This window comes from Peromyscus maniculatus, chromosome 13, assembly GCF_049852395.1.
Source record: "Peromyscus maniculatus bairdii isolate BWxNUB_F1_BW_parent chromosome 13, HU_Pman_BW_mat_3.1, whole genome shotgun sequence".
Classification (NCBI taxonomy): domain Eukaryota; kingdom Metazoa; phylum Chordata; class Mammalia; order Rodentia; family Cricetidae; genus Peromyscus; species Peromyscus maniculatus.
The window spans coordinates 31,188,912-31,216,651 of NC_134864.1; the positions used below are offsets into that span (position 1 = coordinate 31,188,912).

General features: G+C 38.2%; 1 protein-coding gene across 2 annotated transcripts in view; it reads left to right on the forward strand.

Annotated features, from left to right (window-relative positions):
- Nucleotides 1-27,740, forward strand: part of Yes1 (YES proto-oncogene 1, Src family tyrosine kinase) — a 71,559-nt gene that overhangs the window by 34,553 nt on the left and 9,266 nt on the right. For both annotated transcript variants that reach the window (XM_076549911.1, XM_076549912.1), the window contains exons 3-11: nt 3,819-3,918; nt 7,190-7,288; nt 8,493-8,596; nt 8,692-8,841; nt 10,948-11,103; nt 11,307-11,486; nt 14,291-14,367; nt 18,611-18,764; nt 23,452-23,583. In XM_076549911.1, the coding sequence (XP_076406026.1) occupies nt 3,819-3,918; nt 7,190-7,288; nt 8,493-8,596; nt 8,692-8,841; nt 10,948-11,103; nt 11,307-11,486; nt 14,291-14,367; nt 18,611-18,764; nt 23,452-23,583 (1,152 nt within the window). The remainder of the gene's footprint in view (nt 1-3,818; nt 3,919-7,189; nt 7,289-8,492; nt 8,597-8,691; nt 8,842-10,947; nt 11,104-11,306; nt 11,487-14,290; nt 14,368-18,610; nt 18,765-23,451; nt 23,584-27,740) is intronic.

Sequence of the window (27,740 nt, forward strand, 5' to 3'; positions counted from 1 at the left end):
CAGCATAACATGCTAGGCAAGCATGGAGCTATATCTCCAGCCCTGAAGTCTTAATATATATATAATAGGGTTCTGGGAAATTTGATGAGAACTGACTGTGACTATTTACTGAATTATACCATAAATTGTTTAATTAACTCATTATCTAAGTAATTATTGAGCATCTACTGTGTGGCAGACACTGAGAATACAGAAATTTTAAAAACGTCCTTCTTTCTGTACCCCAGTAATTTGTTAGCTCTTTAGAACTGTAAAGTGCTGTTTATTTATTTGATAAATGTTAATATATGTTAGTTTATTAACATAGCACACTGTTTTCTATCAGATACCGAGTTTATTGTATTTATTTATTTTGTGTGTGCACTCCTGCATGCCCCATAGTGTACATGTGGAAGTCAGAGGACAATTTGCAGGAGTCAGTCCATTTTCTCCTTCCACATGTTGGTTCTGGGGATTGAACTGAGGTCATCAGTGTTGGCAGCAAACACCTTTATTAGCTAAGCCCTCCCACTGGCCCGGGTGCTGATTTTAAAAAGGAAAATCCTGAAGCTTAGAGTTCAGATAGTTTTCCTCCAGAGTCACAGTTGATAAGCAACAGATTTAGTACCCTAGTTCAGAACTCCATTTATTACATTGTCATTTCCTTTCAGAAGATGGCAAGAAGTGATAGTTGACAATCTTTCTGTGGAATCAGGTAGTCCTAAAAGTGTCGATTTTAAAAAGAAAGAAAATAAACTCATTTGCTCAACGTCCCACATTAGGATGCTTTTCTCTTAAAATAACAAAGCACAGCTGGCTTAGAAAAGAGTGATCTCCAGGATTCCCTGATATGAGGGTTCCATGATGTCAGCAAGGCCTGATGTTACTTTCATCTCTCTTCTCTAATCTTTGGAGTGCCCACCTTAGCTTTGGGTGTAAACAGGTACCCAGGACAAATGGAATGGCTCCTGTCCTTATTAATTATCAATGGGGGCAAAAAGAGGAAGTCTCTTCCACAAGCATGGACTGGATGTACATTTGTCTTCCTCAGTCTGCTCACTTCTGGACCAGTAGAAGTAGCCAAAGACCTTTAATACACTAGATCTTTTAGATAGCATTTGGAGAGTGGTAGACATCACAGTTGATCACAATTCTGATCTCAGCCAACAAGTGACCATGGTGCTATCTCTGATACTTAACACAAGCCTTGAAATTACTTGGAAAAGGTAGTAAATAAAAATGGCTAGAGTAAATAAATGTTGATACAAAAAGACATTTCTTTAGTTACTTCAAGCAATTTTTAAAAATACTGTATTTTTATTCATTGTGAATCATGCATGCATACAATGTATTTTGATCCTTTTCACTTCCCACAATCCTTCACCTAACTCTTCCCAGATCCACCTCCAATACTTAAAGCTATTTACTTATTTGAAATATTCCATTCATGGGTGTTCATTTAGTAGCTAAAAAATGGGGTGGGGGGACCAGAATGTCTTGTACAAGACATAGAGAGGTGAACAACATAAATGAAGTTTCTGAACCTGGCGAAGTTTATATTATAATGTTTGAATAATAATTAGTGAATAAACAGTGATCATTAGTGTTTAAGTATTGTGCAGGCAAAAACAAGATGATTGGTGAAGGACCCACTTGAACTGATACTTAATTGATAGATATGACCTATGAGAAAGAAGGAGCAAAATTACAAAATTAGCAAATGCAAAGTTCAAAAAGTATAAATGTACTTGGAACTTTTGAAGACCAATGAACACAAATGGAAGAATTGTACAAGGCTAGACAGTTGGACAGGACACTGTAATTACTTAGGACCATAGACTATATAGACAGGGTTGTTTGAGTGTTCTTCAGAGCTAGAAAGAAGCTTTGAGATTTAAGGAAAGGATTTTGCTTGTTGGGTTTCCTCTTTAAAAACACTCTAGGGACTGTAGAGATGGCTCAGCAGTTTAGAGCACTGGATGCTCTTCCAGAGGACCTGAGTTTGGTTCCAAGCATCCATATCAGGCAGCTCAAAACTACCTGTAACTCCAGCTCAACACCCTCTGGCCTCCTCAGGCACCTGTACATATATGGCTTACACTCATATACGCATACACTTAAATAAAAATAAATCTTGGAAAGTAATTAAAACTCTAGTAGCTGTGTGAAGAATGGATGACAGTGAAGCAGAGTAGAAGCAGGTTAGGAAGGTAGTTTCTGATGCCAGCATTCCTAGTGAGAGGTGGCCACAGTAGAAGTGGGAAGTAGGTAAATCATCTATTTCAGAGCTAGAACTAACAGTCCCGACATCATTACACTCCCCTTTCCTCAGAGATAAATGACTTGGGCAAATACAAATTAAAGGAGAAAAATCAAGAGCTTCATTTATTATAAATTTTGAATCCTTGCTAGACGTTGAAGTAGAGATGTCAAATAAGCAAGTTGATTGATGACTAAAGCTTAGAGGAGAAACCAGCTGAGTGAGCTGATGCTATGTATGAATGTGTTCTTATACTTTTGCTTTTCTCCTACTTTGTATTTAGATGCAGTAATTTTTATTTTCCATGTCGTTTCCATGCATTTTCCATGTCACAGTATTTGTATTTATCACTCATTTGTAGTTATACTACCTGCTTTTTCTCTCTCCCATTTAAAAAAAATACTGATGGATGTAAACTAGTAATGAATGCAGCAAATCAATTGAACTATACAAGATAGAGTTTATACATAATTGAGTTAAGACTATGTTGGTCAGCTGGATGTAGTGACACACGTCTTTAATCCCAGCACTCAGGAGGCAGAGGCAGGCAGATCTCTATGAATGCCAGCCTGGTCCACAGAGTGAAGCCTTGTCTCAAAAAGAATATGTTCGTCAGAGGTCAGGTCTAAAAGTATAGCCTAGGGCTGATCTTGCATGTAGGAGGCTAAGGATTTGATCCTCTCACACCCTTCTCAGAAAAAAGTTGGTAAAAAGATGTAATTTTTCAGTAGGAATAAGTTCAAGAATTTCATTGTACAACCTTGTGACTACTTAGTAACAACAAATTGTATTGAAAATTAGTAAAAGTAAGTTTTAAGTTTCTTGCCTAAAAAGATGAATAAATAATGTAACCTGATTTAACCATTCCATAATTTATTCATGTTTCAAAACATTTTATTATACATGATAAATATATACATCTTTAAAAAGTGATATAATTTTCAAAACTAGAATACCTACTATTAAGTATTCTAAACACTGCAATGTCATTTTTATTGTATATATGCTCTGTTATTCTGATTGCACATAATAGATTAGATATTAAATATGCTTATCTTTTAACTATATTCACACATTGCTATATCTGACAACTTTTTTAATTTATACTATATAATTCATATTAACCATGCCCTTAACTTTTAAGACAAATATGACATTTTCATTTTTAAGTATAAAGTGAACTTTAAGAAAACCTTAATGATTGCTGTTAATGGTTGTAGATGGAAATGTCTTCATGTTTGAGGTAAGGAATTGAAGGCAGGTACCAGTAGTCTGTGTGCTTTCCCCTCCCAAAGAATTGATCTGCAATGTGGCTGCTTTTTCAGGTTACACATATTGTTTCAGAAGTGAAATTATAGTTATTTCAGAGTTTATAGTATTTTAGAATTTATACAGTACAGTATGTGGTTTTACAGGAAGCCTTAGGAGAACATCTTATCAAATCAGCTTCTAAAAAAAATAAATACTAAATACTAGAGCAAGGAGGTTACTGAGCCTAAGCTTTTATTAGCAGTAATTGTTTATTTCTTTCATGCATTTCAGGTTTATCATTTATCTTGGTCTTTTTTTCCTGTGCCAGGTGGTGTCACTATATTTGTGGCCTTATATGATTATGAAGCTAGAACTACAGAAGACCTTTCCTTTAAGAAGGGTGAAAGATTTCAAATAATTAACAATACGTAAGTTTTGTGTATTTTTTTTTTTTCTTTTTTTTTGTAAGAGAGGAATCGGGTCTCTGCATTGAACCACTGATGGAGTTGATGATGTGGAGATGAGAGTGGTGGGGTACGGATTTTGTCTTTGGGTTAGATGGTGATGCATTTGGCTTCTTGAGACACATTGGATAATATATTGCTACAAGCAGAAGTTACTACTTTTGCAAATTGTGCTTATGGAGTTAGTCTGTAAACAGAGGTTTTAGAAGAAAGAGTTCGTTCTAGGTGTGGTGGCACTAACCTATAATCTCAGCACTAGAGAGGCTAAGACAAAAAGTTCTTGAGTTTGAGGCTAGCCTAGGCTGCATAGTGAATTCCAAGTCAACATGGGCTGCATACTTACCAAGTTCCTGTCTCCAAAATGATGCCCCTTATAAAAAGATCTTTAGGAAGTAAAATCTGTATTTATATAAATACCAGATGACTTTAAAACCTTATTTGTTGGGAGAGTGGCTAGGACATGGAAACCTTGTACTCTGAAACTTACCAAATTGTGTTTTTCTTATGTTTACTCTTAGACTTTGTCATTTAGCGGTCTGCCATAGAAAATTTGGTGCTTGTTATGCAGCAGATTTCATAATTTCATTAACAAGCATAACAAATACTTTGTAACTTCTCAAAGCACATACTTATGGTCTTCTTTGCTTCTAGTCATGTTTCCCTTTATTGTTGTTTTACCATCTGTTACCACTTACTGTTCCAGAACATAAACTGTGATTGTGTGTCTCTGCCTTAAGATCCTTCAGTAGCTAATGATGCTATGAAGACTTAAAGCTACCCAGCCATACTGAAGTACTTGCAATATTTTGAGTACAATAGTTTCTCACCCTCTTCATGCCTTTACACATGCTATTTCTTTTTCTAGAATGACTTTTCTAGAATGAAATAGAATGGTCTATGTCTTTCTTTTTTGTGGGGTGGAAGGGTTGCCCGTTCGAGATGGGGATGGAGTCCTGAGTCTCAAGCATGCGAGCCTGTGCTCTGTCACTAAGCTATACTTGATCCCATGTTTCTTTCCTCTTTCAAGTTAGCCTTCCTCATCCTTTAAAAGACATTTCCTATGCCCTTTTCAGTGGTTCCTCTCCTTGTCTTGTTCTTCTCCTGCCTGGCTCAGTTCCCACACCCTACTCTATGAAGTGTTTCTCTTAGGTATTTGCATGTTGCTCTACAAACCTCAGTCATGGTTGTCATCACATTGTAAATTACAGTTTTTATTTTGACTTGTCATTCTTTTAGACCCGTGGGTCTCGGTTTGAGGCAGAATCACACAGGAAGTACTTAGCAGTGTCTAGAGATACTTTTGGTTGTCAGTCAGGATGAGAGTGTGGCTGTTGTCACCTGTGTAACAAGCCACGGATATTGGTGAAGTCCTGCTATGTACATGACAAAGATTCATCAACTCCGAAGTGTCAGAGTGTTAGTACCATTAAAATTGTCATCCCTGCTCCAGAGTCCGTTCTTGAGCTTAAGGACTGCTGTTTGCCTTACACTTAGTAACACTCAGTGAGTGACGTAGTTAATGCAAAGTTTTAGTTTAAGAAAGGATTACCACAGGTTCTAGGCCAGCCAGGGCTACATAGTAAGACTTTATAATGAATATGAGAAAAGATTTAATATATTCTAGGACACCACTAATCAATGTATCTATTTTCAAATAGTTAAATTATCAAAAACTTCCTTAATTCTTTTTTTTAGAGAATAAATTCACTTTAAACATGTATAAAAATTTCAGTTTGTACAATAACATGTAATCTTTAGTAGTGAATCACATATATAACTTCTTTTTAGAGATACTTTCATAGGAATTTTGGAAAAGCCAAGGTTAATATATTCTAAACAATATACAGTTCTCATGTTTTGAATTATAGTATTAGTCTTGCTGATATTTGGATATCAGTTTTTGAATAACATGCTTGTTTTATTTGAATCAGGGTCTTGCTATATGGCCCAGCCTGACTTTGAACTCACTGTTACTGCCCCTCACCTCCTGGGTGCTGGATCATAGGCTTTTGCCACTACCACTAGAAATTCAACTTTTTTAAAGGAATAGTTTTGTGAGAGAAACACACACATACACACACACACACACACACACACACACACACACACACACACACACACTGTGGGTATGTACACGTACCACGGTACACGTGTGGAGGACAATTTTTGGAAATAGGTTCTCTGTCCCCCTAACCCCCATAGGACTGGGGATCACTCAGGTTGTTAGACTTGGAAGCAAGTGCCTTTACCCACCAAACCATTTCACCAGCTCTAGAAAATCAACTTTGGATTGTTATTATTCATTGCTAAGTTTTTGGCTATAAGCATACTAAGGCCTTTTATTTTATTCCTTAGGTGACTTTTTAAAAGTTACAATTTTATATGCTATTAAGAAGGAAGCATTTGGTAACAACAACAAAAAATTATCTGACATAGGCTAAAATATGGGTGAACGTTAATAATATTATTCTAAGAAGGCCATCACAAAAGACTTCATAAATGGCCCCATCTCACACAAAAAAGCATGTCCATAGAAATTATCTATCTTTCTATCTTTCTACCTTTATTTTCTTTCTTTATCAGTATGTGTATGATGTGTGTGTGTGTGTGGGGGGTGCACACATGGAGCCCAGAGGCGGCTTGGTGTATGTAGTTGGTTCTCCTCCTTTCCACTGGCTCTGGGGACTGAACTTAGGTCAGTAGCTTGTGTGGCAACTGCCTTCCCCTGCTGAGATATCTTGCCAGCCCAGGGTTTTTATGGTGGCGAAATGTTCTAAAATGTGTTATTTTGATGACTGTACAACTCTGAATATATTAAAACCCTTAAATGTTGTCCTTTAAATGTGAGATGTGTATGGCATACAAATAAAATCTCAAACTTCTAAAATTTTATTTAAAATTTACTAAATTTCTTTATTCAGCATAGTTCGTCAGGTTTAGTTGAAAGAATTAACATGAAAAAGGTAAGTCTAATTCAAGTGTGCAGTATTTAGGGGTTTTCTGTTATTCCTGTTGGTTTAGAACAGGTAGGTGCAGTTGTGCTTTTATGTGGTCTTAATTTATTTAACCAGCTTTTAAAAATACCCTTCTTTTGAATTTAGCTCTTTGTTTGATTAATCCATAAAAAAATCGAGATTAAAAATGAAAGTGGTTCCTGTTCTTTGCTTGAGATAAGAATTACACCTGGGGTAAGCGTCTGCATTGTAGTGATTGTTGGGTTTTTTTTGTCTTGCAGGGAAGGAGACTGGTGGGAAGCAAGATCAATTGCTACCGGAAAGAATGGTTATATCCCTAGCAATTATGTAGCACCTGCAGATTCCATTCAGGCAGAAGAGTATGGTGCTACTTCATATTTTATTAATCACTTTGACTTTTATAATGTTTTGATGCACATTCTACTTAACCACAACTTTACACTCAGTTATATACCAGTCTTAATACATCTAATGTGTCATATTAATAAATGCTGTTTGAGAATTAATAATTAATGTGTCTGCTCAGAGACACACAGCAAGTAAATCTGCATTAGTCATTGTACATTGTATTTAGTCTCTTTCCTTTATTTTTCTGTTTATTTTTAAAACTCATTTTTTTACACTCTGTAGACTATCTCTTCATCTCCTTGCACAGTGTATACATTTGTGATACTTGTTTGTTTTTGCTGATACAAATCGTCACAACAGTGTTCTTTTTCTACTATGATTTTTGTTTGGTTATTTGTCTTTAGTATTCTGTGAACCTTCCCACAGCAATGACTGTCATTTTTGTCACATAGCTTTATTAAATCAAACCCACATGAGTTTGGAGTCCCCTATAATTTTGGTATGATCTCCTTGCATCTTACTGAATACAAGTGATCATACTTGTTTCCAAAGAATGCATTACCCCTCACTGACAGATTTTCTGTCTTTCCTTCTCTATTTGCTGGTTTACTGGCTGGTAAGGGGAATTTAAGAGACATACTGAATAGATAGTACATGGAAAAACTGTTAGAGCATATTTCCACAGTTTTGTTTTTTGTTTTGTTTTAGTTGGTTTTTTTTGTTTTTTTTTTTTTGAGACAAGGTTCCTCTGTTTAGCCCTGGCTGACCTGGAACTTGCTCTGTGGACCAGGCTGGCCTTGAATTCACAGAAATCTGCCTGCCTCTGCCTCCCGAGTGCTGGAATTAAAGGCATGCGGGTTTTTTGTTTGTTTGTTTGTTTGTTTTTGTTTTTGTTTTTGTTTTTCAAGACAGGTTTCTCTGTGTAGCTCTGGCTGTCCTGAAATTTGCTCTGTAAACCATGCTGGCCTTGACCTCACAGAGATCCTCCTGCCTCTGCCTCTGCCTCTGCCCCTGCCCCTGCCCCTGCCCCTGCCCCTGCCCCTGCCCCTGCCCCTGCCCCTGCCCCTGCCCCTGCCCCTGCCCCTGCCCCTGCCTCGGATTAAAGGAGTGTGCCACCACTACCAGGCTGTCACACTCCATTTTTATTGATACATGTATGTAATTTTTCTGATCCTCATACCTTTTTAACTCAAAACATCATTTTTTTTTTTTCAGATGGTATTTTGGCAAAATGGGGAGAAAAGATGCTGAAAGATTACTTCTGAATCCTGGGAATCAGCGAGGTATATTCTTAGTAAGAGAAAGTGAAACCACTAAAGGTATGATTATTATATTAATATGTGCATAACGTGCTTTAGGCATGGTTTGAGGAAGCTGGAGTGAACGTGTTCATCTCCCCCTCCTTCCACCGCAGGTGCTTATTCCCTCTCAATTCGTGATTGGGATGAGGTAAGGGGTGACAATGTGAAGCATTATAAAATTAGGAAACTTGACAATGGTGGATACTACATCACGACCAGAGCTCAGTTTGATACTCTGCAGAAACTGGTGAAGCATTACACAGGTAGGTGAGCACTTCAGAGGTAGGAATTAATCTCTGATGTTCTATTTTGTGAGGACAACTCTTTATCTCTCTTAAGCTTTAATATGCTCATTTATATTTACACACAGTAAATCTCCAATAGATGTTGGTGTTCTGGGTTGGATTTTTTTAAAATTATTTATTTAGTGTTTGTGCATGTGATCGTGTGTATGCACACCCATGCTGTGGTACATGTGTGAAGGTCAGGGAGCGACTTAGGGACTCAGTCCTCTTTTCATAACTTGTGGGTCCTGGGGATGAAACTTAAATTACCAGGCTTGGCCACAAGTACCAGCTGAGCCATCTTACTTGGCTGTGCTCTGGTTTCAAAATGAGGAACAATGGCCCAGGCAACATAGCAGAACCATAAATTGGGCGATTGGATATCAGGCTTAAATCAGACTGTAATTGGAATCATTATGCCTTACTGGCATAGTGCTTGCATTGGAGTTCGAGATCATAATGTATAAATGCTAAGATAGATTGAGACAGTAAGTTACAAAACATGACAGCAAATAGTTATGTATATTAAATAGCTAAAATTAAACTTGTAATATAAAAAAGTTATCTCAGAGCTAGGATTGTAGCTCACTGGTAAAGCGCTTACTTACATGTGCTAAGGTTTCCTCCCCAACACTGCAAAAAAGAAAAAGGAATAGAGTCGAAAGTTCTCAGATGAGCCGGGCGGTGGTGGCGCACGCCTTTAATCCCAGCACTCGGGAGGCAGAGCCAGGAGGATCTCTGTGAGTTCGAGGCCAGCCTGGGCTACCAAAGTGAGTTCCAGGAAAGGCGCAAAGCTACACAGAGAAACCCTGTCTCGAAAAAAAGCCAAAAAAAAAAAAGTTCTCAGATGTCTTCTTTGATTTCCTTCTGTAGAAGCTGAATCTTTTAAGACTTTCTAAAATATAAACCCTACAAAGTCCAATTTGAAGATGCTATTTCTTATCCAAGAAAATGGACCTATAGCAGCTACAGGCATTCTGGTCTTTCAAGGACCTTTGAAAAGTATTCTGATTTGCAGTCTTGGGTCTTAAATTTTTTCATTGCCAATTGGATATGTAAATGCATCTGAAAGTCTTTAAATAATTAGTACTACAAGGGGGAAGTTTCCATGGCAATTCTTTTTCTATGACAGCTAGCAGCAAACTGAAACTATCAAGTCAATCAGCAAGCTTGAAATTAATGGAACATGTTTCCAAGCTGGCGTTAACTTGTAATTGCCACTGTTAGAATGTGAATTTGAGTGGTTACTTGATAAGAATGGGAGGAAATGTGTTTCACTTACAATGAGAAGTTTTATATAAGCAGGGTACACAAACCAAGCCATTATGAATCTGGACTGGCTGCCTTTAGGTCTCCTTTATTTAAAATTCAATCACTTACATCAACTTCTTCCTTGATTTTCAGAGTCTTACAAATTAGTGGTTATTAGAAATAACAACTAATGGTCATCCCCCTGGGGAAATACGTGAATCTTAGTGGTCTAAGCAGAGCTTTAAGCTGTGATGCAGGCCTTTAATCCCAGCATTTAAGAGACTAAGGCAGGAAGAACCTGAATTCAAGTCCAGCCCAGAATATATAGCAAGACCTTGTCTCAGACACCCTATCTACCTGCTGAAAAGCATAGTGAAATTTTGGAGGCAGACAGATAGATCTGTGTTTGAATCCTCATTTACTAGCTGGGACCTTGGGACAGTTCTCTAAGTTTTCCAAGATCAATTTATATGAAAGATTTACATAGTACTAATTGACACAATAACATAAGCATATGTAGTCAACAAATATTAGCATAAATGTATTTCTAAAATGTTTCACTTGTATATACTTCATATCTTTCTTAATGGAAACCTTCCTATTTATTATACATGTAGTTTTAGAAGGAAGTTGATAGCTTGTAGGAGATTATGACTTTAATTCAATGACTTAAGCTTTTTTGAAAAACCAAATAATAAGCCAGGTATGGTGACATACCCCTTTAATCCTAGAAGCGGGTAAATCACTGAGTTCATATATGTATGTATATATACACACTAATTGTCTTAACTTTGAAAGTAATTCATTTACAGTATATCCTGTTCATTTATCTAGAACATGCTGATGGTTTATGCCACAAGTTAACAACTGTGTGTCCAACTGTGAAACCCCAGACTCAAGGTCTAGCAAAAGATGCTTGGGAAATCCCTCGAGAATCGTTGCGACTAGAGGTTAAACTAGGTCAAGGATGCTTTGGTGAAGTGTGGATGGGTAAGAAGCCTGAGCTTCGTTGTTACTTCATTTTGTTACTGTGGAACCATAAATTAAAATAGCAAAATATGACAAAATATGTACAATATGTACTTAATTATGTAGGATAACTTTTATTGTTGGTTGGATTTTGGTCTAAAATCCCTTCAAATACAGATTCAGATACAGAAATATTGAAAGAGTCAAATAAATTGTTTTCCTAGGAACATGGAATGGAACCACAAAAGTAGCAATCAAAACACTAAAGCCAGGTACAATGATGCCAGAATCTTTCCTTCAAGAAGCTCAGATAATGAAGAAATTAAGACATGATAAACTTGTTCCGCTGTATGCAGTTGTTTCTGAAGAGCCAATTTATATTGTCACTGAGTTTATGTCAAAAGGTAAGTGCATATGAATTGTCTTTTACGTGGTTCTGTTGCAATTAAACAACTTCATTTCTGTTCTTTTGTAGATTAAAAAAACATACAATATATTTTGATTATATTCTTTCCCAGATACTCAACCCACTCACCCAACCAATTTTATATTCTTTCTCATAAAAAGACAAAATAATTAAGAACCCAAATCAAAATTAAAAACAAAAACATGGAGTCCATTTTGTGTTGGCCACTATTCCTGAGCATTCAGCCTTCCCTGAGGTGTGGTTGGTACACCCTTTGTCTCTCCACTGGGAAAAAGAAAAAAAAAAAAAGGTTTTTCCCTTTCCCAGCAGTTGTCAATTGCAAATAGGTTCTTGGGTAGGAGTTGGACTATTTGCCCACTTACCCTTCTCTTTGTTGGGATTTTGTCTGGTTTAAACTTGTGCATACTGTCACAGTCTTTGTGAGTTCATATGTGTATCACACCTGCTGTGTCTGGAAAATGCTGTTATCATGGAGTCATCTGGCTCTTGCATAGATCCCTGAGCCTTGATTCCATCTAGATCTCAGTGTTTCAAAGTCTCTCACTCTCTGCATGTTGTCCAGTTGTGATTCTGTGTTAATTGCCTTCTGCTGTAAGAAGTCATCTCTAATGAGGCTCAGTGGTACACCTTTCTTTCTATGGGTATAACAGTATGTTGTTAGGAATCCTTTTATTGCTTTGTTCATTTAACAGAATAATTGTAGATTTCTCTGGGGTCCGTGATCTAGCTCTCAGAGGTTCTTGGTCTCATTAAGTGTCAGGTATGGGTTCCATCTTATGAACTGAGCCTTTTAAGTCCAGCCAGAAGATGGATGGTTACTCTCGTAACATTCATACCCCTATTACACCACTGAGTATACCTGGCAAGGAGATTGCTAATGTAGCTCACAGAATTTACTTTTCTCCCTTAAAATTACATTTATTGCCGGGCGGTGGTGGCGCACGCCTTTAATCCCAGCACTTGGGAGGCAGAGCCAGGCGGATCTCTGTGAGTTCGAGGCCAGCCTGGGCTACCAAGTGAGTTCCAGGAAAGGCGCAAAGCTACACAGAGAAACCCTGTCTCGAAAAACCAAAAAAAAAAAAAAAAAAAAATTACATTTATTTATATATTTTGGATGCGTATATGTATGGGTGCCATGACACATATGTGGAGGCGAGGGACAGCTTGAAGGAATTGGCTTTTCTTCTACCATTTAGGTCTTGGGGATTGAACTCAGGTGTCACCGGTCTTGGCAGCAGGCACCTTTACCCACTGAGCCCTCTTGCAGGCCCTCTATTTTTTATTTATTTATTTATTTATTTTCCTTTTTTTTTTTTTTTTAGGCCCTCTATTTTTATACAGACAGATTTTTGTCATATAGTACTTTCCAACTTAAGACTTTTCTGTAGACTTTTGAAAAGAGCAAATGTGATTTTTTTTTTAATGGAAAATTAGACAGACTGAGTCTTTTCATGGTTGATTTAACTAAAGGAAATGGAATTGCTAGAGCAATAAAAAAAGTGGACAAATTAAACCAAAAGTTATAATTTTTATCTCATTTTATATAAACATAGTTCTTACACACTAGACTTCCAGAAACTGTTCTCCCCTGCTGTCAATTGAAATTTTTCATCCTCGCCAGTCCAGGCACAGGTGGGCTCTTATGTAAGGCTAGTTAGAGCCAGGGGCAAAGCCAGACAAGGTTGATGCTCTTCCCTATTTTTTTCTAGGACATTGATGCTTTTGAAGAGGATCTAGTAAATGATGCTGATTAGCCTGAATCTACCCTTTTTTAATTGGATCTATTTTAAAATTTTTATTTATTTTTTATTTATTCATTTATTTTGGTTTTTCAGGGCAGGGTTCTCTGTGTAGCCCAGGCTGACCTTGAACTCACTGAGATCTGCCTGCCTCTACCTCCCAAGTGCTGGGATTAAAGGCATGCGACACCATGACCCAGCTCTTTATATGCCTTTTAATCTGAAATTCTTAGCCTTTCTTATGAAAATGAGTATTTTTGTTGTTTTGTTTTACTTCTATAAAAAATGTGTCATTATTTGGTTTTATCTCATGTTGTATGCTTTTAACTCATAGTAGAGGGAACCACCAGACCTGCCTTCCTAACCTTTCACTTTGCTGAGTTCTTCATACTGGGCTGTCCCCATGGTGCCATCTCCTGACACCAAGGAGCTATCCATCAAGCCAGCATGAGTTGCTTGTATATAATTGTAACAATTCCATGATATTCCCAGTTGGCTGAATACTAGTTTCAAACTGACTTTTAAGATACGTAGTTCTAACACCTTTTTCATCATAGAATCTTGATCAAAGTGTATGGGGGGAGTAACCAATCTGGTGATATTTTCTCCCAGGATAGGGAAGTGGTAGTTTTTTTCCTTTAAAATCTATTATTAAGAGAATTTTTAAAATTTTAGTTTGGTACTCCTCTGGAATCCTTAGTAGCTCCAAAGGTGCCCAAAATATATATATAAAAAAAAGCCAGGCCGGGCGGTGGTGGCGCACGCCTTTAATCCCAGCACTCGGGAGGCAGAGCCAGGTGGATCTCTGTGAGTTTGAAGCCAGCCTGGTCTCCAAAGTGAGTTCCAGAAAAGGCACAAAGCTACACACAGAAACCCTGTCTCAACAAAAAAAAAAAAAAAAAAAAAAAAAAAAAAAAAAAAAAAAAAAAAAAAAATTGAAAAGTTTTCTGGTTTAATGATTTGTTTAAAGAATTGAAGAATATTCATTTTCATTTTAGTGTAATGTTTGAATTTTTCTGGAATATCTTTCTGTTTCTTACAGGGAGCTTGTTAGATTTCCTTAAAGAAGGAGATGGAAAATATTTGAAGCTTCCACAGCTGGTCGATATGGCTGCTCAGGTAGTTGCATATATATATATGTCAATTTGAAACAAAAGCATATGCTTAGAATGTAGAAAAATCTTAGTATAATATTAAAATTGGTGCAATGAACTACTAGAATTTTAGAAGAGGAAGGAACATTGGAGGTGTTTCAGTGTGAGCCCCTTAGTAGCTGAGCTAGTATTAGAATATGATAGCTCTTCCTGTCAGGTGCTTCCACAAATACAATTTATGTATTTACATTTCAGCAAATAAGTTTAAGAAAATTATGATGGGCTGAGAGGTAGTGGTACACATTTATAATCCCAGCACTCAGGAGGTAGAGGCAGGCATTTGAGGCCAACCTGTTCTACAGAATGAGTTCCAGGATAGCCAGGGCTACAGAGAGAAACCCTGTCTCCAAAAAAAAAAAAAAAAAGAAGAAGAAACAAAACGATAATTAAGATGATGAGAATTATTCAAAATATTAAACCTGAAAGTATATGCTGAAGTTCTTTTGTTTATTATAGTCTAAGACAAGAACTCAGATAATATACAAGTAAGAATTAGTCTTGTGTACTTTTGAATTTTTGTTGCAAAGTTTCTATTAAGATAGAGGATAAGTATTGAAGGCACCATTTATTGCCTTCAGTTTATGAGCTTCCGCAGTGTAGGCAGAAGTTTCTGTCCCTCCAGAAACTCACAAATACACGGCAGCTGCTTCCCAAATTACCACACAGAGGCTTATGTTAATTTAAAATGTTTGGCTGATAGCTCAAGCTTGTTACTAGCTAACTCTTACATTTAAATTAACCCATATTCCTGTTTATGCTTTGCCACATGGCTCATGGCTTATTACCTCATTTTTTTGAATGCCCTGCTTGTTTGGCACCTGACTGACATCTTTCCTGACTCTGCCCTCCTTTACATTATTTTCAGTTTGTCTTTCCCATCTAACTTCCTGCCCAGCTACTGGCCTGTCAGCTTTTTATTAGCCAATGAGAGTAATACATATTCATAGTGTAGAAAAGAATTGTTCCACAGCATTTCTCCCTTTTTGTCTAATTAAAAAGGCAAGTTTTAACCTTAATATGGTAAAACTATATACAACAAAAACAGTTATTAAGTAAGAATTACAATAATACTATCTAATCCATTTGCCTTTGGCAAAATTAGAGAAAATACTTAATTTTCTGTCTTGGTGAGTCTAAATTTTTGTATCTAATTTACTTTGTATTATAACTAAGGAAAACTATAACTACTTAGTCTTCAGCTCTATAAAAGACCTTAGAAGAGTGAAATGTTACCTAGTGACAAGGACATCAGACTGCCTGGACAGTCACCCAAAGTTCTGCTGTAACATTGGGGCATCTGACCTACAGGCCTAGCATATCTGTCAGACTTTCCTGTGAAGCAGGGAATTTTGAAGGGCTTGTCTTTTTGCAAAGTTCAGCAGTGACCTTTCTTGTGTCCTGTTGGTCCAGTTTGGACAGTAACTGTCAACAGTTGAGGCAAGGGCAGTTTCTTTGCCCACATGGCTAGCTTTTGCCATAAAGAAAACAAACTCCATATGGAGTTTTTCAATACCCATCATCCTCTTTGAAGTAATTGGTGCTGCCAAGAGCAGATGTGTCTCACTGTTTAGAAAAGGCTGAGTTCTTAAAACATTTTAAATGCCATATTCTTTAGGTCTTTGAAGTGTTTGAAGAGTGCCTATCTACCTGAAGTGTATCTCTGTATAACCTTGAAAACCTAACTAACATGACTGTAAGCTTGCTATTGTAGATAACTATTAATCTGTGTTTCTTAATTATATATTGCATTTTAAGTGAGCTGCAAAACACAATACTTTAAACAAGAGTAGAAATATACATATTGTATAACAAAATTAACTTTAAATTTATATCAATAAACCAAAATCCATACTAATGTAAGATTAATAGTATTACAGTAGATTCAATAGTCTATCCTTTTATCCTGTCTTTTCTATATCCTCCCTTTTTCTTTTCAGAACAAGATCCCTGAATCTAATCTCCTTTGTTTAGCATTTTTTTCCTGACCATTATCCATAACAACTTGTAACCAACCCCCCTGAATGATGACAAACATTCATAATTTATTTTGGGGGTGTAGTTCTTTATACTACTTCCTGTTGACTAGTGCCTTTGGTAATCTTTGGGGGACTCTGAGAAAATTAAGGATTGTGGGCAAGTCCTGACTAGAGTATTCTGTGAGACTGGATCATCTCAGTCAGCAGCTTTGAAGCTGTTCTGGATGTAGGACTCAGAGGAAGCTACAACAGAGGCACTCTGAAACATTTGATCATCTGGGCCATCCATTCCCATTGGAGACTTTAAGGGGGTCTTCCTCGATCACACCTGATTTTTCTTAACCCAGAATGAATCCACAGCCTCACATTTTCTGTGGAAATAAAAGCAGAAACTCTTTCCCAAAGTAACATATTTTTTGACTCAATTTTGAAGTCAGGATATTTTAAAAATATATAGGTTGGTTTAATCTAGTAGCTTTCACGATAAAATGTCTCTCAGCAATTATTTGTTCATTAGCAGTAAAAAAAATTAAAGATAACATAATAACATAGTATCCAGACTCTCTGTGTATTTTCCATCTTTGTGTCTTTTTTTATTACTCTGTTTTTAAGGACTTTTTCTACTCTTTTTTCTTTCTCTCTCCCAAGCTCACATATAGTTTTAAACACACTGTGACCCGTTCAGAGTTTTTTTCCATCTGAATCTGTCTTTACTGTGTATCTGTAACCTTTTCTGTCTACATAAGCAAAAAAAAAAACTTCTGTGTAACTTGGATCATGGCGTTCTAATGCTGGCTCCTCCCCTCAGTTCCCTAGAGGCTAGCCTCATGGCGGAGGCACATTTACCGCCAGCTCTGAGTGCCATGTTTACTGCCTCAACTCTGGGAAGTTTCTAGGTCCACGCTGTCACTGAGTATCATGCTGCTCTTAAATACCATATAAGTGTTTGGCAGCAGGGCCTTTTAAAAGAGCCACTTATTTTTGCCACTAGCCCTGAGCCAGAAAGTTGTCTCCTAGAGCTGCGCCTCTGCTCACCGCTAACATGTAGAACCCACCTGAGAAAAGGCAGCTACCAAGAAGTCGTGCTTGACTCCATTCTTGTGTGTCTAGAATCCTTTTTGAAGCTTTGTCAGGTTTTATGTGGAAATTTTGGCCCCACGTTGGAATGCCATATGTAGGCAGAAGTCTGTTCCTCCAGAAATTCCCAAATACTCAGCAGCTACTTCCCAAATTACCACATAGAGGCTTATATTAATTAAAAATGCTCAGCCGATAGCTCAGGCTTGTTACTAGCTAACTCTTACACTTAAATTAACCTACATTTCTATTTATGCTTTGCCATGTGACTCAATGGCTTGTTTCCTCTTTTTTTTTTTTTTGAATGTCCTGCTTGTTTGGTGGCTGGCTGGCATCTCTCCTGACTTCACCCTTTTTCCCATCATTCCCAGATTGGCTTTCCTGCTTAACTTCCTTCTCAGGTACTGGCCTGTCAGCTTTTTATTAACCAATGAGAGTAATACATATTCATAGTGTAGAAAAGGATTGTTGCACAGCACTGTGGCTCTTACCTGTCAGTGAAAGTCCACACATCCATAGCATCTGTTAAGGTAGACAAACTTCAGAGGAGACAGGCATATGCCAGACCCTGCATTCAAGGCTCTTAGTCACCTTCTCTTAGAAAAATGGCAGACCTTTTAGGCTTTGCAAGCCACATACAAACTCTGTTGGGCCTCATTAGTTTTCACAGCCCTTTAAAAAAAAATGTAAAAGCCATTTTTTTTTTTTAACACTTCTCAAGGCATGTGAAAACAGGCTGTGGCCACATCTGACTTATAAGCTATAGTTTGTTGGTGCTTCAGTACCTTAGATTGTGTCTGGTATCGACCGTGTGAGTTTTTCTACAGAGACTGTAGACTCCATCCTCTTGTGATGCCCTTCTTCTGACCATTGACAAGACAGTAGGACATTGTGCTGGTCATGATCACTGGATATACTCTGGGCATAAAATACTGATCTTCAAAATATATGTTGATTGTTTTTTCCTTGCAGTGTTAGGGATATAAAGATTAATTTAGCCTTTTTTTAATTATAGTTTTTTTCTGTTGTCTTATGGACTGTGTCTGTTGCTATAATTTTTTTAACTACATAATTTTTCAACAGCCCCTTTAATTTAAACAAAATTTTCCCCTTTGTATCATATATTTTGCCTCTCATTTTGTTTCCTCTCTTAAGATTGCTGATGGTATGGCGTATATTGAAAGAATGAACTACATTCACCGAGATCTCCGAGCTGCTAATATTCTTGTAGGAGAAAATCTTGTATGCAAAATAGCAGATTTTGGCTTAGCAAGATTAATTGAAGACAATGAATACACAGCAAGACAAGGTAAAATAACATACATAGATGCTTATAATCTAGTGCCCTATACTTGTCTTACTTAACATTGTTTTGAACACCCAGGACTTGATGCAATATACTAATAGTTATCCAGCTTCTTGCCTAGCTGGGCTGTCACCAGGGTAGGATGTGGATGCAAGCGCTTTTTGTTGTGGGAAACAGGGCACAGCTAGGTAGAGAGACTACCTTTTTCCTTAGCGTGTAACATGCATGTTTATGTGGGCCTGGCAAGAAACTATCTGTAGACTATGTGCTTTTGTGTTAGTGTTCCCCATGTAGCAAAGCCATCTATGAGATCTGTTCAAGGTCAACAAGATTTTGGGGAAAAGGGATCAGGAAGATGGCTGAGCAGGTAAAAGACACCTGAAACTCTTGAGGAGGGAGAAGTGAGAAATATTTAGATAGAAGGATAGAGGGGAAAGAGACAGGTAGAAACACAGGATAGCTTGGGGGGACCTGGATCCTTATCCACTGGCCCCTTCTGTTTCTTCTAAAGGGCTTTTTAAAGGAATGCCAAGGGGCAGGGCAAAAGACCTCTCTTGGCTAGATCAAAGCATACCACACATCAAGTGCAGACCCATGCACCATGCACGTGGTCAAGCAATCCTCTAATGCAGCTCTGCTGGGTAAAACAAGCTCAGATCATACTAGGAAACCTTTGTGGGCATCTACAACTCCCCCTTCTTGATATAAAAAAGGTCCCCCCAGGCCCCTCAGATAGACTGCGCCTGTGTTAGTTTGCCCTCCTTGATAGATCTTCCTTACCTGTCATGGAGATACACTTTCCATCAAGCATACTCTGCCTTAGGTTGAAAGCTATCAAGAAGAAAGTTGCCTGTCTTTGCCAGGCTCTGGCAGGAGGGGATACAGAGCTTGCAAATATCCACAGTGATCTCCATAGCTGCTACACCTCCCAGTAAAGAAGTAGAGGATAATGAAGATGGAATGTCTTTCTTGGAATGGGTCTAAGGTGATTACAGCAGTCTTAGCTGGATCAAGCCCTTTTCCTGGATCAAAACTCTCTTCTAACAGATGTTCAATAAAACATTCAAGAGACTATTTTGATTCCCAGGAGAAAACAGTCACGTCAAACCATTTCAAAGTGTCCACTCAAGTAAACAAAAACTATGCTAATTATAAAGACACTTGTACAAATTCGATTATAGGAGGCTTATCCCTTTGTGGGAAGCCTACCCCTTTCTAAACAGAAACAGGAGTGGAAACTTCTAGGAATAAGACAGAAAAACTCCCCTAATTATGACTTCAGTTAAGTTTTCCAGGGGCTACTGAGATCGTAAAATTGTATTTTAAACTTTTTTAAAAAGTATTCAGCCAGGCGGTGGTGGCGCACACCTTTAATCCCAGCACTTGGGAGGCAGAGCCAGGCAGATCTTTATGAGTTCAAGGCCAACCTGGGCTACAGAGTGAGTTCCAGGAAAGGCGCAAAGCTACACAGAGAAACAAAAAAAATTTTTTTTTTCAAGACAGGGTTTCTTCATGTTGTTTTGGTGCCTGTCCTAGATATCGCTCTGTAGACCAGGCTGGCCTTGAACTCACAGAGATCCTCCTGGCTCTGCCTTCTTAATGCTGGGATTAAAGGTATGCACGACCACCACCCGTCTTCAAAGGGATTTTTAAAGGAATGCCAAGGAGCAGGGCAAAATACCTCCCTTTGTTAGATCAAAGCATGCCACACATCTGAGTGCAGACCCTTCCAAACACCTGGTAACCCTGCATGTGGCCAAGCAATTGCTAATGCAGCTCTGCTGGGTAAAGCAAGCTCAGGTCTCACTAGGAAACCTTTGTGGACCTCCTCAACACACACTTGACACAGTAAGCACACAAAAGTCAGAATACAGCCTGGGGCTTTACTCTCCCATCTTGAGATTGGGTTCCTTGTTTCCCAGGATAAGTGCCAGATTTAGCTGTCTCTAAGCGTCCTGACATTTTCCTGTTTCCAATTACCCTCTCATTGTAAAAGCACTTGGATTACACACACAAGTTACATGGGTTCTGGGAATCCAAACTCAAGTCCTCATGGCTGACAAGCACTTGACCCAATGAGCCATCTCCCTTGTCTCAGATAAATGTTTTCTTTTTTTTTTTTTTTGGTTTTTCGAGACAGGGTTTCTCTGTGTAGCTTTGCGCCTTTTCCTGGAACTCACTTGGTAGCCCAGGCTGGCCTCGAACTCACAGAGATCCGCCTGCCTCTGCCTCCCGAGTGCTGGGATTAAAGGCGTGCGCCACCACCGCCCGGCTAATGTTTTCTTTTTTTAACAAACTTGATGAGTTGTTATTTAAACTGTTGTCTTAGATTGGAGGTGGTTCCCAACCAACCATTGTCTCTTCCTACCGCAAGGAGACCTCAGCACTATCTAGAAACATTTTTTGTTGTTCCAATTTGGGGACTACTGCCAGCATCTGGTAGGTAGAGGCTAACATACTGCTAAACATGCTGTAACGTACAGCCTAATAAACACACACACACACACACACACACACACACACACACACACACACACACACACACACACACACACACACACACACACAAATTACCATGCCCAGAATAGTTAGCTTTGCCAGAGTAGAAAACCCATGATTTGGGTTTATGTTTATTTTATGTGTGTGGGGGGGTGTTTTGTTTGTATGTATGCCAGTGCACCACATGCGTGTAGTACCCGTGGAGGCCAGCAGAGGGTGTCAAATCTCCTAGAACTGGAGGGACGGATGTGAGCTGCCTTGTGGGTGCTGGGTATCAATCCTGGATCCTCTGGAAGCGTAGCCAGTACTCTTAGCTGCTGAGTCATCTCCCCACCTTCTCCACTCCTTTTCTGTCTCTACCCCTACACATACTTACCTCCAACTAGTCTATATTCCTGTAGTCCTTACTTAGAAAATCCTAACCATTTGTTTAAGGCTAAATTTAGTTGCCACTGTTTAATGAAGATTTGTTATATGACAAATGAAAATTGAACTATTTTCATAATATCTATGAACTCTTATTTTACAACATACACACATACACACACATATAAAATCACTTCAAGTATATATAGCACTTATAATTTTGCTAGCATAAATATACAAATTTCATGAAAGCTGTGTTGTTTGTGTATTGTGTACACAATAATTAGCAAAATGCTTGTGTTTTCAAGTCTTACACTAAATATTTGTGTAAATTAACAAAGTGTTTTAAAAATGGTAACACAAGGGCTGGTGTAATGAATCAGCTAGCAGATGTGCTTGGTACTCAGGCCTGGTGACCTGAGTTTGATCGTTGGAACTCACATAAAGGTAGAAAGGTAGAGCCAACTCCACAGAGCTGTCCTCTGACCTCCATGCAAGTGCCAAGGCATATGTGCACTCACACAAACACACAATAAAAAATATGATAGCACAATAAAAACTGGAGCAGGAATCCTAATTAGTCTTAATAATAAAAACCTAGAGCCAGATAATTGGTGTAAATATTGAAAAATCAGAGAGACAAAGGAGCAAGCCACAGCTACCTCTTACCTTGCCAACTCCTCAGCTGAAAGTGGTTCAGCTCCTGTCTACTCCTGCCTTATATTGCTCTCTCCACCCAGCCTTATCAAATCCTGTCTCCACCTCCCTAGTGCTGGGATAAAAGGCATGTGTCTCCCAAGTATTGGAATCAAAGATGTGTGCCACCAATGCCTGGCTTCTATGGTTAACTAGTGGCTGGCTCCACATTCTGATCTCCAGGCAAGCTTTATTTGTTAGAGCACAAATAAAATATCACCACCACAAAAAAACTGCAGATAGCACAAAATTACATAAAGGTTATGAGCCAATAGCCATTAGACCCAGAATGGGTTTTCAACCATAATTGGCTACAGCCACTGGATGTCCTGAACTTAAAGTTTTAGATCTTATAATAATGTAGTATCTCATGTCTCTAAACCTAGCACTTGGAAGTTAGAGGCAGAAGGATCAGGAGTTCATGGTCTTTCTTCAAAAAAATAGCATGTTAGAGACCAGCTGACGCTTTTTCAAAAAGCCAGACAGAGGGAGAGACTAATGCATGAAGTTTTAATTTTACACACACACTAAAAACAGCAACAGATTTAGCTTGATTTAGCAAATGTTTGTAATCCCAATTTTCAAAAGGCTGACACAGTATTGTGAGACTTTTTTTTTTTTTTTTTTTCCAAGACAGGGTTTCTCTATCCCTGGATGTACTGGAACTTGCTCTGTAGACCAGACTGCTCTTAAACTCACAGAGATCTCCTGCTTCTGTCTCCTGAGTGCTGGGATTAAAGGTGTGCATCACCATGCCCACCCAGCCATAATTGTGAGAATTTAAGAGTAGCCTAAGATAAATATAGCAAGATCAGGATCCCATGTGCTCCCTGCTCCCAAATTTCCAATTTTACAATCCATGTTTTTGTCTTATTAAAACTTCTGCTGTTTTATTGGATCATGTTCTGTTCCCACCAGCAACTTTTTATATCATTAAATATAAGAAAAAACAGATTTATTTTAATGTAAAAATTTAAAGTCAGTGCAGTTTTCCACATATTTTCTGTGTTTGAAGATTTAAACTTAAGACACAAAGAATTGGGATATTGATAGAGATTAAACCCATGTACCTTACATTTACACAAATAGGCTCTTCAGAAACATTTAAGGTTGTCAATATTATTTTTAGGTGCAAAATTTCCAATCAAGTGGACAGCTCCTGAGGCTGCACTGTATGGTCGGTTTACAATAAAGTCTGATGTGTGGTCATTTGGAATTCTACAGACAGAGCTGGTGACCAAGGGGAGAGTGCCATATCCAGGTAAGCTTGTGTTTCTCTAGCTCTTTAGTTATCTCAACATAGGCTTTAATGAGGGGTACACGCAGCAAGAATGTTCTCCTTTCCTACCCCTTTATTTTGGCACTGGGTATGTAGCAATCCATGAGAGCTCGAATCCTTGAGCAAGCACAGGAGGTATGTCCTACATTCACTTCGGCTTCTCTAAGATGTTTTCCAAAAAAGCCCTTTATATGTTCTGTACTCTCATATCAGAAGCATATCTTAAATATCCTAGGTTATATCTGTCCCCCCAAGTATTCTTTTCTAGAATTGTGATATTCTAGACTCAAAAGATTGTTTTGAGAAGCATTGTTTCCTCTTGTAATAAGAGGAAAAATAAACTATTTTACTGTAAAAATTAAGACATTAATGTAGGTTTTTGGTAGCAAGAAGAATTTTTAGGCTAGTTGAAATTCAGCTATAATTGATATTCCTTCAGCATGTTAGCTCTCAAACAGGTCCACTGAGGTCTCCTGACAGTTGAAGGGTGTGAAAGCATAGAAAATCCAGTCTTTGGGAAGAATTGCTATAGTGATCTCTTACATGCCATTCCTTAATCCTTGCAGCTGTAGAGGAAGTGTTGTCACGTTCTATGGCCACATCCTTTCATTATGTACTGATGCTTAGCCACCCAAATTCTCCTCACTTAATGGCCATTCCTCATCACCCTGTCAGATAATACTCCCTTCCTATCTTAATTCGTGGTCATCTCTCTTTTTTTTTATTTACTGAGTTTTTTCATTTCATATAAATATATGTTGTATGTGTGTGTGTGTGTGTGTGTGTGTGTGTGTGTGTGTGTGTGTGAGAGAGAGAGAGAGAGAGAGAGAGAGAGAGAGAGAGAGAGAGAGAGAGAGAGAGAGAGATATGGTTTTTCAAGATAGGGTTTCTCTGTGTAGCAGAGAGAGAGAGAGAGAGAGAGAGAGAGAGAGAGAGAGAGAGAGAGAGAGAGATGGTTTTTCAAGATAGGGTTTCTCTGTGTAGCCCTAGCTGTCCTGGAACTCACTCTGTAGCTGACCTCTAACTCGGAGATCCACCTGTCTCTGCCTCCCAAGTGTTGGCATTAAAGGCATGTACCACCGCCTATATTTTTTATCATTTCCCCCTCCCCCAACTTGTCCCACATCTTTCCTCCTTTCTACCCACCCATCTTTGTTTTTTTCCTCTTTCAAAAAACAAAAACCATAGAAATGAAAATCAAAACAACCAAAAGACCAATAAGACAAAAAAAAAAAAAAAAAATGTGCCACACTGGGCCTTTAATCCCAGCACTTAGTAAGCACAGTGGTAAGTGAATCTCAAAGTTCAAGGCTAGCCTGGTCTACAGAGCTAGTTCCAGGATACACAGAGAATCCCTGTCTTGAAAAAAAAAAAAAAAAAGGTTACAGCAATATCATTGAGTTCATTTTGTGTTGGGTAACTACTTCTAGGCATAGTCTGCCCTAGACTGTGATTGATACACAAAGTGATACTCCATTAGAGAAAACTGATGTTTCTCTTTGTTTGCGGGTCTTCAGTTGCAAATACCTTATTAGTTAGGGATGGGATGCCCTGTCCATTTTCTCCTTTCAGTGCTAGGACCCCATCTGGCTTTAACCTGTGCAAATCTTGTGTGTTACCACAATCTCTGTGAGTGTATATGTGCATCAGTCCTATTGTATCTGGAAGACACTGTTTTCTTGGAGTCAACTGTCACCTCTGGCTTTTACAGTCTTTTCTGCTTCTTCTTCCTACATTGATTCCTGAGCCTTGAGGGGAGGGCTTTTATGAAGACATCCCATTTAGGACTGAGTTTTCTAAAATCTCTCAATCTTTGCACATTTTCCTGTTGTGGGACTTGGTGTTAATTCTCATTTTATGCAAGAAGAAATTTTTCTGATATGGCTTAAGTAAGCTGCTGATCTCTGGGTGTAGTACTATGTCATTAGATTACTATATTCCTTTAGCCAAATAATAGTAGGTTTTCCCCTAGGCCCATAGCCTGTCTAGTCTTAGTTTCTTAGCTACTTTAGCAGTGTCAGATATGGGTTCCATCTCATAGAGTGTGCCTTAAATCCATTCTGAAAGGTCATTGCTGTACCATTTGTGACACTATTGCACCAGGGTGTCTTGCAGGCAGGTTGCTATTGTAGGTAGCTGGGTGATACTAATAACCTTTCTCTTCCAGTGCATGCAGAGTACCTTCCAGCACCATGAATGCTAATCAGTAAGGGTAACGCTTCTAGTTAGGCACCAGCTCAACTTCTCTGTGTTCGATGTCATAAGTGTTCTTTTTCAGCAGTAGGACCTTACCACCAGGTTATGGAGAACAGCCAGTAAGCCTTGGCAGTACCCTGTGATGTTTAGGGTAGTGTCTCTATGGGACCCTTTGGCCAGCATCAATATTCTTGGCACTGGTGGTTTTACTTGGTACTAGAAGATGCCTAGTTGGGATATTGTTTCCCATAATATTTGGTGACTATTTAGATTGTTTTTGTTTTGAAACCTCAATTTCACATACGTACAGACACCTGAATTTTGACAAAGAAGCCAAAACTACACACTGGAGAAACTGAATGGCTCCGTGTAGAAGATTCCAAATAGATGTGTATCACCCTGTACAAAACTCCAGATGGATCAAGGATCTCAACAGAAGATCAGATATCTTGAATCCGATAGAATAGAAAGTAGGGAAATGGCTTGGATTCATTGGCACAGGAAAAGACTTCTAAACAGGGCAACAGTAGCACAGGCACTAAGAACAACGAACAGTAAATGGGAATCTCATGAGTCTGGAAAGCTTCTATACAGCAAGGACACAATAGTCATCTTAATACATATGTCAGTGGTTCTTCCCATTCTCTGATCGCATGGCTTGGGCACATTCTGTCTGTGATCTTGTCATTTCTCACACTTTCAACCTTAACAATACCTATAACTGTATTCCTCTCATTATCACAATTTCTTATGCCCCTTATCTGACTCCTACCTTGCATCTTTCTATCCTTTTCTACCCCAGCTTTAGCAATTTGACACTACCAAGATCTTTTATGTATTGGTACCAATTTTGCCAGACCCTCATCCTCTTCATAAACCCCTCTGTTCTTAAACTTTATAGTCAAACAATATGATCATTCCCTTGGGTTTATTTTATCCTTTATTTATTTATTTATTTATTTATTTATTTATTTATTTATTTATTTATTTACTTTATTACTACTTAAGTCATAATTCTGGATAAAATCCAGTTTTGTCCTCTCTATACCAGTAAATAAAGCCAGAGATGAAAAAACAGTTATATTAAGTCATTTCACTTTGAAGTTTTAATCATGGTGCACTTTCTGTTTTAGCCACAATAGAGAATCTAATATCTGCTATCTCACTACAGATAAATACAGAATTAGACAGAAACATAATACAGTATATTTCACAGCCACCAAGGAAGAATGCAATCTTTTTTTTTTTAAATGAGACCTACATTTATATCACATTTATAGTGGGCATATTCATAAAGTCCAAGTGAAGACATCAGTTTTTGCTTTTTTGGGGGAGGGTTGTTTGTTTATTTGTTTGTTTTTCTGAACAAAGGAGAAAGAAGTACAAATGCTCCTAAAGAGGATGGAGCTCCAGTAAAAGAACTGAAATTCTGGGGTTGGGGATTTAGCTCAGTGGTAGAGTGCTTGCCTAGCAAGCACAAGGCTCTGGGTTTGGTCCTCAGCTCCAGGAAAAAAAAGAACTGAAATTCTGCATTAAACAGTCCCTATAGGCTCTTTACAGTAGGTCCTCCTAACGGAAAGACTGTGGTTGGGAGTCCTAACAGAAAACAGGCACTCAGAGTCTGAAAGCTGAGCTAAACTGAGCTGAGCTAAAAGCACAGAGTGATAGAGAGTTCTTGCCTAGCCAAAATAAACAGATATTAGGGAACATTTTATGCTTTTTGTTGGGACCCTACAAGGCAATGTGTCACCACAGGCAGTGGGACCTGGGGGAATGGAACCTATAAATGAGGTGGTAAACTAAAGTTTCATGCCAACTTTATCAGCACCATAGACAATTTATACTCTTGAGGGTTAAGAAAGGTCACATGAGTAAAGTTCTCATGAGTTCAAGCTATATAAAATGTCCATTGAGGCATATAAAGTATAGTTTAAACATTTAAT